At 36.2% G+C, this 13,538-nt stretch overlaps 1 protein-coding gene across 2 annotated transcripts in view; it reads left to right on the top strand.

Annotated features, from left to right (window-relative positions):
* The window catches only part of LOC146002600 (protein FAM76A), a 111,679-nt gene that overhangs the window by 32,279 nt on the left and 65,862 nt on the right, over positions 1 to 13,538 (top strand). For both annotated transcript variants that reach the window (XM_083140555.1, XM_083140554.1), the window contains exon 3: positions 6,017 to 6,230. In XM_083140555.1, the coding sequence (XP_082996681.1) occupies positions 6,017 to 6,230 (214 nt within the window). The remainder of the gene's footprint in view (positions 1 to 6,016; positions 6,231 to 13,538) is intronic.

A 13,538-nucleotide genomic window follows, 5' to 3' on the forward strand; every position in this document is an offset into this window, starting at 1 on the left:
AGTACGTGCCTAAATTACAGTACTCTACATACTGTGTTATTTATGCAGAAAAATAATCAGAATTTTTTTTCTTGGAACAGATTTGATCGTCTTTTTATTTTGCTGCTCTTGCTTTTTTGAGTGTGCAGATAACTCACGTGTGAATAAACGACGTTCTACTCTATATGGCGTTAGTCTTGTTAAAATAATTGTAGATAATATTTTATGTGATGTTGAGAGTAGAGGAATAATTATTGCAGTTAATTTTATCCACTTTTTAAAACACAGGAACAATGATTGATTCTTTCCACTGTTGAGAGATTTCTTCTTTATTCCATATTTAACAAAATAATTTATGAATTTCACATATTAATGAATTCCCACCATATTTAACTAACTCAGCTGGTATTAAATCAATGAAATTGAATCTGATTGAAAACTGAAAATTGATAATGAAGACAAAGGAACTTATATTGACTTAGAAGCATACCATAACAATTTCTGTTATGAACCTTTTCTGGCTGCACAAATCCTGCAAATTTTACCAAAATCAACATCTTAACAAATGCAACACCTATTCTTTTCACCACCTTCCTGGACTGGACCATGGTCCATACCAGCCAAAATTTTGCAAACATATTTGTTCATGATTCTTAACAAGTAAAATACTCGTGGGTAATGCTGGACAGTGGTAGAATTATTAACATGTTCATTGTAAATACTGAGTTTTATGGAAAAATGAGAGCCGCTCAATTCCTGTTATGATATTGTATGAGTTATATATTTTCAGTGTTCAAAATTAATGCAAAAAGTAAATGTTGAATTTTTATGGTAAGGTATTTTTATGTTCCATGCCTAGGGGCATGCATATTTTGTTTTTGACGAAAACATGAAATGTAAAATAACACATTCTAGTGTTATTGTAATGTTTTGTGAAAGGTCTGAGGTGCATTTTAGTACCCTGTTTTGTCACGAAATGATGTGAAATGAACTGCAAAATTCAAAATTGGCTCTTATACATGAAATTTAGAGTATATTTGCCGATGCTACACTTTCTGAAGTTTGGATTATCCTGCGAGTTGTGCAATTTACGGAAAATTGATTAATTTTACTGTAAATATTTGAGAAGTAAGAATGGACCCCTTTATACAGGAATAAACTTAATACTCTGGCATAGTTGTGTTCAGACCCTCTGATTAGGGGGGCAAAAGCCTTGATAAAAGTTCAGTCGGGAAAGTGAAACCCTCATTTTATCTCACTGTTTTAGTTTCATTCCATTTATGGGAGTATATATATATATATATATATATATATATATATAATTAGGGATGGGACCGATTAATCGGTACGCTATCGTTATCGGCCGATATGGGCATATCGGTAAAATTACCGATTATTTTACCGATCCGATATATCGATAAATATCTGATAATTTAGTGCAAAATTCTGCCATTGTGTTGTAATTTTTATGAATAATCTCCATCCCCTACTTTCTAAAAAAGTAAATGTCTAAATATGCAATTTCTTTTTCACTGCAGTCACCTTGAAACACACATTTATTAAGGTCAATGAACCTTTCAGGTTCTTCAAGGACCATTTCTAGTTTTATATTGGATCGATAGAATAACAGTTATTGGTATCGGTAAATTTTATATCGGTACTTTCTCGGGATCGGCCAAAATTTCATATCGGCCCATCCCTAATATATATATATAATGCAGAAACATAGAGGCACCATAATGAATAAATACATTGTATCTGAAATGTGCTGTGCTTCTTTTCCTTCAAACAGTTGTGTTCATGCATTTAAGGCAAAACTGTTTAGCTGCAAGAGTTTGAAGTACTTAGTAGTCATAACTTCTCTCTCTGGTAACAATGCATTACAGAAAAGAAGAATACTGCGAACAAAGCGAGCAAGAGAATTTTTAGATCCAAATTTTTGCAAACTGAAAACAATATTGATTTAATATGGCACAAAAAATTTCATGGGGTGCCATGGAATTCTCTTTTACAATTATCTCATTTAGATCGTTTGGCTCCCAGAGCCCTAGCTACAACTCTGAACTTGACAGAACTGTATGAAAGGCAGAAACTGCGAACGAAGCGAGCAATAAAATTTTATGAAATGTATTTTTATTTGTATACAATTTTAAATCGAGGGGGCCAATTTCCCTTTGTGCTACCCTGCAGGTGCTCTTGGCCATCTGGAAGAAATAATGCAAGAATGACGTAAAAACTAATTCCATCTTGGGTATCGTTTTGTCCTGCTACTCTTAGATTCTACTAGCCTTGCTTTCTGTTACCTCAATGTTTGCCCCCCTAGAATTGAATTCCATCCAAGGTTTGGGGGGGGGGGTTGTGCGACTGCACCCCCTTCGGCCGTAGTTGCTTTAAACTTTAATTGGATTGAAAATACTTTATTTTCTTTAAGAGTATAACATCATTTAATAAGAGCGATAAGATTCCTTTACACTAAATTTCTAGGTGAAAGTATAATAATGTAAGTGTATGAACTCTGAAGGCCAGTAAGGATGGCCACACCTGCCTCTTAGAAATCGTTTCATTTCGTTTAGTTAGTGTTTTAAGTCCACTTTTTGGTCAGTAAGGCTAATCGGACTGGACCTACAGTTTAAAGTGGGGTGCGAACCACTATGTGCCTCCACTGGGTATCGCCCCCTTAGAAATCGAATGTCAAGCTAAAAGTATATATTTCACACGTATAATTTGATTTCAGTCATAGTAATTTACTTTAATTCGATAATTTCAAATTCAAGTTGTGTTTTTTTTTTTTTTTGAGGGGGAACACTATTATCGGGGTAATGTACCCTGTGGAAAAATACCTTGCTTGTCCCTCCATTGAAAAATCTGCGGTCGCCCACGATTAGGGGGGCAGCTGCTCTCCCGTGCGCATGCCTATGTACTCTGGTAACTACACAAATGTGCTATTAGAAGGGTTGTGTTTATTATTGTAGTAAGTGCAGTTTTTATACCAAATTTTGGAATATGTCCACAATTTTAAAACCAAAATGTCATTTTATATACTGCTTTTCAGTATTTTCACCACCGTAACACTGAAATTTTATTTTATTTACTGCTTTTGAACCCGAAATTGACTCTGGTTTTGTACTAAAATTTTGCTTTTTTATTTACGAAACAAATGTGCCTCTATCCATGCCATACCAAATGGTTCATACACAGTGGAACTCTAATTTTATATTTTCCCACATTATACATTCAGTCTTCAAGGTCCCAATTGGGCAGAACGTAAAAGTTCCTAGATTTTACATTTTCCTGTATGTTAAGTTTCCTCGGCTTGGCCCCCTGAAAAATGTAGAAAATAGATTCCACTGTATTCACTTTGCTATGCTGAAATAGTTTGTACTTTTCACACCCCCTATACGCCTTCATGGCGTGGTGCTAAGCACAGGGGAACACTTTACTTTTTTTTTTTTTTTACATTTGGAAGTTGTAAATAATTGTACTTTTACATTTGGAAGTAGTAAATAATGGATTTGCTCTACTAAATTGCAATTTTTCTGATGATTTTGTGTAATTGAAAACTTCATTTGTATAAATTTTTATTTTCAGTAATTATCTGAACTATTGTGTGTTATCATTATATACAAATAGTTGTTTGTATTCTGTTTATACTGGAAACTATAAGAATGTGATCTTTGTTGTATGTAATTTATCTTCATTTGTTGAACTGACTGAATGCAATATGTGTGTTCAGAAAGTACATTTGTGGCAAGTTTTTGTATGTGAAAGATAAATGTAATTTAATTCATTAGTTTTGTTTGTTTTTGTACCTAAAAACACAATTTTTGTACCTTGATCGAGGTACATTTCTAACATACATGTATTTTTCTAGGTGTTCATTGTTGGCGTAATTACTTTTGCTGAATATACTTCCTTTGTCAATGTATTATTATTTTTCCATTTATAATGTATATTTGTAAGGTACGATTTATTTATGGATATGCTTGCTCCATTCAGAATTACAGATGCATCTTATTTACAGTGAAGTGCATCTTATTTACAGTGAAGTTTAGACTATCACTTTCTGAAATGATAAATTTCTAAGAAAGTGATAAGCTGTACAGAGGAAACAAGTAAAATTGACGTTTTTAGAATTTACTGCTTATTTTATATTTTCACATTATAATGCTTCTGGGGTTGGTGTTACATTGTGTCTTGTTCGTCTGTGTGCAGAGTACCACTTAACAGCCTCAGTTTCATCAGTGGTGTAGTGATTTTAGTTGTTAAATGTATTTTTAACTCCATTCTTAATATGGAGGTCAGCTTTCATCAATTACATGGTGATTTTGTTTTGTGTGTGTGTTTAAAATTGTTCTTGATCAGACGAGTTCATATTTGTTCTCTTATTTCACTGACTTAAATTAGTTCTGTTTTTTTACTAAGGGTCTTAAGTTTGTATTACATATATAAGGGTCCAAGTAACCTTAGTACTGATGTATGTGCTATACATTTGTAATGAATCCACTGATGGTGCTCTCTTGAATTAAGTGAAAATGTGTCTCATTCTCACAGTTGCATATTTAACCCTTCCAGCATGAAGGATGTGAGAAATCATCAACACAAAGTACATAGATAATTTTTTTCACCATCTAATGTCAAATTCAACCTGGTATTTTTTGTGCTTCCATTGAATGTTTTCGTGCATTTTGAAGCTGTTGTTCAGTTAATATCTCTCATAACAGCTGATTATTTTTAAGTCAAGTTCATAAAATTCTGAAGATATCATTCGTAAGGAAGATGAATTCTGAAATATCTCATCAAAAGCATGAGGGAGAAAAGACCCTGTTAGTACAGTTTGACATGAATTTTGGTCTTACAGCCCCATCAAGGGTGCATGCATTTCACTTTTTAATCATCCACCTCATCAGGTTTTGAGATGGAACTTCTCACATTTCACTGTGATGGTAATGTTCCCTCAAGTTAGAAACCGTCTCCCGCGAAGTTCTTCCTTAACTTTGGGTGTGAGGTCGAAATCACACAGGGACACATCAGATAAGTATGGTGGGTACTCTAGTACTTCCTATCCTGCGGTTGAGTAACTCCTGTTCACATGCCACTTTATGCAGTGTTGCGTTGTCATGGAGAATCATGGCATCTTCCAGAAGATCAGGATGTTTATCCGTAATGACTTCCACTAACTCGCTGTGGCATTCTTGGTCAGTTCATCTATTTTGACATGAGAATGCTGTTCACGCCGAGTAACTTCCATCCTGCTAACGTAGCCTTGTGAGTAATGCACGCATGTGGAATGATACTTTTTTTTTTAAATGATTTTTTTTTGTCACTTCCCTACCAACCCTGGTACACATGACCTGCCTTGTTCATACATTGTTTTCTTCTATAAAGTGTCCTCTTCCATTTGTATATTTCAAATTTTGCGCTGGTCGTACATTCTCAAGAAAAAAAATAGTTGCTACGACTTATGCTCCAATCCTTGCAAATAAAGTTGGTGCATACACTGTATGACAAGCATGTCAAACTCCCCTTCCCCCCACCCACCCACCCACCATCCATTATTGTGTCCCATTTTGGTCTTTTATACTTTATGCATAAATTTGCATACACATAAGGAAGTTTTAAATGTACATGTGACAATAATACAATAATGCTAGTATTTAAAGAATTGCATCTGAAATAAATTTTTATATAAATCATCTGCTTGTAAAATACATCGATAAATGGTGGAAACTTGAGCAGCATACATTATTTCCAGTAAATGTTGTTATGCTTTTGAGATTTTCATTTGATTCCCTCATACCTAAAGATATAATGAAAATATTTTATAGTGTATAGATCTGCAGTAAGAACAGTTCTCACCTGCCTGCCTGCCAGTTTTAGTCCAGTTAATTCAGTTTGCAACTTTATAAAAGCTTTCTTTCAGAATTTTCGAGAGTGCAGTATGCCAGTTTTCAACATTGGTCATATTTGTGGTGAAACATATTATAATAAATGTATGTTGCAGTGTGCTTATTGCCATTATGATTACTGTTCTTTTCAGTAAAGGAAGCACAAGTACAATATGCAAAAAGTGTGAACAGAACGTCAAGGCATTTGGGAAGCCATCAGCATGTGAATATTGTAACATCATAGCAGCCTTTATTGGAAGCAAATGCCAAAGATGTACAAACTCGGAGAAAAAATATGGACCTCCAGTTACTTGTGAGCAGTGTAAACAGAAGTGTGCATTTGATAGGAAAGATGAAGATAAGAAGGTTAGTTTAAGAGCATTGGCTCCATTTTTTCCCATGCAGAATTGTCAGTTTCAATTGGCTGATACAGTACGTACATACATAAGGGTGATTCCACATGAAATCAGTCAAGTATGGACCCTTGATCTCCTGAATTTTGATAATTTTTGTGCAGCTAGTGTAGATCCTATTAAACTATCTACAAGACTTTTTGATTAGATCAAATTTGAGATTTACGTTTTTTTCAAAATTTGCTTATTTAAAATACATACGTTCCGTGTGAACATCTTGGGAAATAATCAAGCTAGAAAAGTGAAATACCTTTGTTTTGATGATAATTTGGTACTACCAGACACGAATCTAAAAATGTATTTCATGGTGCCAGGAGTCCCGGGTTCAAATTTCGGCTTGGACATTGGTGTTCTTGTGAGTGTCCTTGCGTCAATTTAATCATATCATCCCTCATGCTCATCTTCATGATTAACCAAAAAGTGGCAGAAATACAAAGTAAAATAAACCAAATCAATCAATGAAAGAAATTTATTTTAGGCAATGTATTTAGGTCCGAACCATGTCTCGCAGAAATAACGACAACAATAATAATAATATCATCTAGTACCATATGATATCAATTTAATCTTTGCCTTCCAGTAAGTTTGATGGAAATAAATAACCCTCGATTATACAACAAATGCTAAACAAGTACATTTTCTTTATTTAATTTTAGTACTTTGTCTTTCAGGGGGTTGGGTCCCCCTAAATACATCCTTGAGTAATACATATTACTTATTTGGTCAAAGTAGCTGTTCTATCACTTTTCAACCATATGTTCAAAGTGTTCAGTGTTGAATATATAATTTAATAGCAAAATTAAACAATCAATTTTACTTTTTCAATTTTAATTTTTTTCAAATATTTGAAGATCCTGTGTGTCCTCTACATACTATTAAAATTTTGATTGTCTTTTTTCATGTGCGGGAGAAAATATATTTTGAAAATTACATGTAGCTTGCCTGATAAACTCCAGTTCTGAGTAGACTGGCCTGTGCCATGTGTTTGCTACATGCAGTCATTTGAAAATTTAGTTTGTGTTGCACAGCAATGTAGCAGTCCTTCAAAGTATTTAACTACTGTAAAAATTTTACATCAGATGATCTAATTTTATGGTAGTTGGTGTGATGAAACATTGTTGATTTGCCTCCACTTTACTGATTCTCCCCAACAATGCATACATGTAGGTTTCATGTGACGTCATGATGCGCACAGTCGCCATGTTCGCAGCCGGTTTCATTTGTTGTTTGCAAGGAAATATCCACCACGTAGCGTTCGTTACATCTGCATCAATTACACGTTTGTTTTAAATCATGAATGTCTTGTGTTAGAATCTCCCACCTGCCTACTTGAATCCCGTGTGCTTAAAACAACTGGCCTCAGTCGTGGTTGCTCAAAGCCACAATGCAACAGTTACTGACATAGGGGAAGCACACCTATATTAAAAAGCTTCTATTACCAAACTAACTTTTAATGTCTTAAAATTGCTGTGAGAAAAGTTTTTAACCTCGGAAAATATAGTTTTGACAGATAATTTTGAATTCCCGAAATGTTGAAGGAAATTTATACCTTGAAATATTTTGAGTTATTTTACTGAAATGCAGTACCATATCAGCCATCCAAGGTATTTACTAGCTATATGAATTTCAGCTTAAAACCTCTAGTGTTGCTACATTTATTGAGCTAACAAAATTGGTAACTTTGCCCGTATCTTGACCAATGGCATATGCTGGTTTTAACGAGTTCGCAATCTCCGACCCGTGATTCATCCACCCACTCTTGAAGTCTCCGCAAATTTTCCTCAGCATTCATACAGGATTGATGAATATATGTGTGGAAAATTTTGCCTTATTGTTGCGACCACTCTCAATTAATTGTTGTGATGCAGTGAATCTACGTTTAGAATTTCAAATAATAAAACAAGAAAGTCTAATAAACCTAAAAAAACAAACCTGTAACATAGAATATAAAAGAAATGTGCTAGTGAAATAAAAACCCTCAATATTAGTTGAAGTGTGAAATTCAAGTTACCCTAGTACAAAGTTACTCCTGTATTCCTGATTTTTATTTTTATACACGGAAGTATAAGTTCAAGACCTGTGGTACAAGAGATGCTACTGGCGTACTTGCATTAATGATTTCAAATTTCTCCGGAAAAGATCTTGTTCCAAATAGTTTCACACACAAATGTTCTATTATAGCCATTGCCTTTAACTTCAGTAAACACAGCAGTAGCACGAATACTAAACCACTAACAGCTAAACAAATAATAAATATTCAAATCACCAATAGGAACACCAAGCACAACACAAAGCCACCTACAACACGCATTCAATTCCCCGTGCCAGTCTGTGTTCCTGCTTGACTCAGAATAAAATTCCCTATTATGCTGAAAAATTCCCATTCCCAACTTTAAATTCCAGCAATGAGTAAGGTTCTGGAAGTTGGAATCATTTCATTTCTTCTTTATATATTTTACATTCATATACATCTTTATGATCACTTAATCTAAAGAGGGGGGGGGGCAGCAACGTAAATTAACTAACATAATTAATTTCGGATAGCTTTTCCTTTCAAAAGTTATTCATTTCCATGAAAGAAGTACTCTCACTGGTTTTGAAGGTTACAAAGAGAAAGTAATCATGCATTTTAAAATACAAAAATGGAAAAAAAGATTAAGCATATAAATAATTTAATTACTTCATTGATCAATTGATTAAATTGTTATTTGACATCGCTTTTCTGCCAGTTTAGGCTAATCATAACAAGTGATGATATTAAATTGATGAAGGGACATTTACAAAGAACACCCATGCCCAGTCTGATATTCCAACCCTGGAGCTCTGGAGCCGGTGGAATCTCACCCTGTCAAGAAGATTCCACCAGCTGGAGAAAGCTTCTCGGACATTCAGTGACAAACAGTTGAAAACATTCACGTGCTGGAAGCAAAGAAATGTATGAATCAAAGATTGCTTCCGAAGAATATAAAAATAACTTTTTTTAAAATTATAGCTGGGTCATCTCCGATTGCCTACATGACCCAGAGTATACGCATCTGATCTTAACCCCTATGCCCCTCCAAAAGCCTGCATTATATTACAAAGTTCTTATTTAAGAAAAAAATTTGCTTGAGTGGTGCAATAGCTGATGAGTTTATAGTTTCTTAGTCTACGAAAATTTAGTCTAGGAAAGTGAGAGCAGATCTTCAGGTCCTTGCATGATGGGTGTTGGAGTTGCGTTGATTCTTGTAAGAAAACACAATCACAAATGCACATGCTGATTCTTTTGAGACATCTATTTTCTACCTGTAATGCACTAACTACCATGAAGTATCACTGAAAGACAATTCTAATCACTTTAGACGACGTATGTGCTTAGTAATGTCCAGCTGTGGTTATCGCGATTCGCGCCATGTTGCTTCTCTCTCACTAACCGTTTTTCTTTGCTTGGCGCCCACGCAAACAGCTGATACATGGACTACATACGCCATCTCTTGAGAACAAAAGTAATTTAACCCTTAGTTCGCCGCCGTAACACATATGTTACAAAAAAAGTATGTCCCTTGTAGCCGCTGTAACACATATGTTACAAACAGCTTTAGATACAATTATCGAGGATTTGCCACACTTATATTTGTATATTGAGGTTGAAACACTGACAGTTCGTTCGGGAACATAATTAGCAATCGTGTTTCGAAAATTCCAAATCCCCCACCCCCTCCTTTCTCGGAATATGTCACGTGTTTGGGCTCACCCAAACATGTGTTCGCTCTTCAGTTGACAGACACAATAAATGCTTGGTATTTACGATGCTGTTTTCCTCCAAGCTTCCAACGCTGTGATTTAGTACTCATAAGGCACACATTCTTCTTTGTGTTTAGACCTGGTGATCGAGCTGAAGGTGTGGGGGGGGGGGGTAGGGGGTGTAGGGCAAGGAGAGAGGGGATTGGATGAGGTTTGGCAGTGTCAGCTTTCTGTCGCCTCTATGTTAGAAATGCAATGAAGCTTGACGATAGCCAGAGGCCAAAAGCATGAGTCTAAAGCGTGTGTCTATCCACAAGTATAGACAAAATAAAGGATTGCAAAGGCTCCCTCCCTCCTCTGTTAGGACTAACAAAGGCCTCACCATAAACACTTCGTATCATATCTCATCGATTTCCCTAACGCACAAACGTTTCCTTCTGGACATATTTCCACAAAGAGCCGTGTCAAAAGGGAGAAATAGATTCACAGTAGCTACACAAGATGCAAGTGCGAACGAAAAAAGCAAAAGTTCGGGTTTTCTCCCCAAAGTAGCTGGAGAAGAGGGGGCAAACTCCAAATTTTTATGATTTTTTCATTGAAATTCGGGGGATGCAGCCCCCGCCCGTAACCCCCCGCGGTTGGGGCATCCAAATTTTACATGGTTGCATGCACTGATGTTCTGCCTGCAAAACAAAAGTTATCCGAAGTAGATTGGTCCCATAGTGTCAGTTATAACAATTTTATGAATAATATGCAAATTGGCTAAAATTCGCTAGAGTATTACATTTTGCCTTATTATTCAAATTGTATTGCACCCACGAACATGAATCAAGTTTCATTCTGTTGCGGAAGGTCCATTCTTTGAAAAAAAAGCAAAAGTTTCGGTTTTCTCCCCAAAATAGCTGTAGAAGAGGGGGCAAACTCCATATTTTTATGATTTTTTTCATTGAAATTGGGGGGATGCAGCCCCGGCCCGTAAGCCCCCCGCGGTTGGGGCATCCAAATTTTACATGGTTGCATGCACTGATGTTCTGCCTTCAAAACAAAAGTTATCCGAAGAAGATTGGTCCCATAGTGTCAGTTATAACAATTTTATGAAGAATATGCAAATTGGCTAAAATTCGCTAGAGTTTTACGTTTTGCCTTATTATTCAAATTGTATTGCACCCACGAACATGAATCAAGTTTCATTCTGTTGCGGAAGGTCCATTCTTTGAAAAAAAAGCAAAAGTTCCGGTTTTCTCCCCTAAGTAGCTGGAGAAGAGGGGGCAAACTCCACATTTTTTTTTCATTGAAATTTGGGGGGATGCAGCCGTCGCTCGTAACCCCCCGCGGTTGGGGCATGCAAATTTTACATGGTTGCATGCACCGATGTATTGCCTGCAAAACAAAAGTTATCCGAAGTAGATTGGTCCCATAGTGCCAGAGTTATTACGATTTTTCTCCATTATGTATACGAATTCAAATTTCCCGCTCAAAGCCTCGGCGACACTTGGCTTACTTTCGTCAGACCGTGCGGTGTACTAAGGGTTAACCCACATCATCAAAACCAAATAATGAAAACAAGAACACATTCCTATACATATTCCCCCCTCTTGATTGGATAAATTCCAATCAACAGATTTGCTAATTCAATTGTCATTAGGTAAGGGAATCAATTTGTTCACTGGTCTTTTAGTAAAACCAGTTGTTGATCTAATTTTTGCCACACGCACTACACCGTCTTTACCAGGAAATGTCTCTTCCACTACTGCTATTTTCCATGTAAGTGGAGGTGCGTTGTCTTCTTTGACCAGAACCACCATGCCTGGTTGAAGATTTTCTGTTGAAGCCGTCCATTTACGACGCTGTTGTAGTTCGTGGAGATAATCCTTCGACCATCTTTTCCAAAAATGTTGTTGTAATTGCTGAATGTGTTGCCATCTAGAAAGACTGTTTTGGGGCAAGTTAGTTAAATCAGGCTCAGGTATGGACATGAGAGGTGACCCTATAAGAAAGTGACCAGGTGTTAATTAAAAGGTGTCACTGGGATTATCAGATATTGAGGTCAGGGGTCGGGAATTGAGGCATGCTTCAATTTGCGTTAACAATGTTGCAAGCTCTTCGTATGTCAAAGTAGCATTTCCCACTATCCTCTTAAAGTGATATTTCATAGACTTTACAGCAGCTTCGCACAATCCTGCAAAGTGGGGCGCGTTAGCTGGAATGAAGTGCCAGTTGATTCGATCTTTTATTGCAAAATCTTCAAGTCCACCTTTTAGCTGTTCTGCTTTGAAGAGTTGACTGAGTTCTCTCAGTTCTCTATTAGCTCCAACAAAATTAGTCCCGTTGTCACTGTATATGTTTTGACATTTTCCTCTTCTAGAAACAAATCTGCGTAGAGCAGCGATAAATGCGTCTGACGTTAAGGAAATAACTGCTTCAATATGCACTTCCTTAATTAGCCATGCACACAAATATAGCTACATATCCCTTGGTAGTGATTCTGCTTCTTCTGTTTGTTCTTATGATGCAAGGACCAGCATAATCTACTGCTGTATTTAAAAATGGACGTGATGGTGTGACTCTTGGGCTTGGTAATTGTCCCATGAGTTGATGTGACGCCTTGGCTTGCAACTTAAAACATATTAAGCATTTATGCAAGACAGATCTTACTGTTTGTCTGATATGTGGAATCCAGTATTCCTGTCTTAAAGAGCTTATCAACAATTGAGGCCCTGCATGTAATAAACGACGATGTTCTGATTCAATTATGAGTTGCGTCAGATGATGTTTGGTAGGCAAAATTAATTGATATTTGCTCTCATATGGCAATTCTGAATTTTCGAGTCTTCCACCAACTCGTAACAGCTGTCTGTCATCAATAAATGGATGAAGATCCTTGATAGGACTATTTTTTGATACTTGTTTTCCTTCTTCTAGATCATGAATTTTTTGTGGAAATGAAATGCGTTGCACAATTAAAATACATTTCATTAGTACTGCACGTAATTCAACATAAGAAAAGTTTCCTGTTCTCTTCGAAGTAGGATTCTTAACATTGTAAATGAATCTATAGCATGTTGCTACTACACGAAGCAATCTCTGTAATGTGGAAAATCTCAACATGAAATCTGCTTCTGTTCCATGTATCTTGCTAAACATTGATGTAACAATCTTCCTTTGTTCTGTTATGCATTCTTCAATTTCGCTATTTTCCATAACATGTAATGGCCAAGTATCTTCTTTTAACCACGTAGGTCCATTCCACCAAATTTCCGAATCCTTGAGGGCTCTTGGTTCTACTCCCCTTGTTATCAAATCTGCTGGATTACACTTAGATGTGACATGATGCCATTGGTTAATAACAGAAAGTTCCTGGATCTGTGCAACACGGTTACCTACGAAGGTTTTCCATCGAGTGGGGGACGCTGCTAGCCACCCAAGTACGATTTTTGAATCTGTCCAAAAATATGTACTGTCAATTGGAATTCTCAAAATTGGTGTTGTTTTCTTAACTAGTTTAGCTAATAGAAGAGCACCGCACAATTCTAGTCGT

Source organism: Lepisma saccharinum, chromosome 18 (assembly GCF_977018435.1).
Source record: "Lepisma saccharinum chromosome 18, izLepSacc3.1, whole genome shotgun sequence".
Lineage (NCBI taxonomy): Eukaryota > Metazoa > Arthropoda > Insecta > Zygentoma > Lepismatidae > Lepisma > Lepisma saccharinum.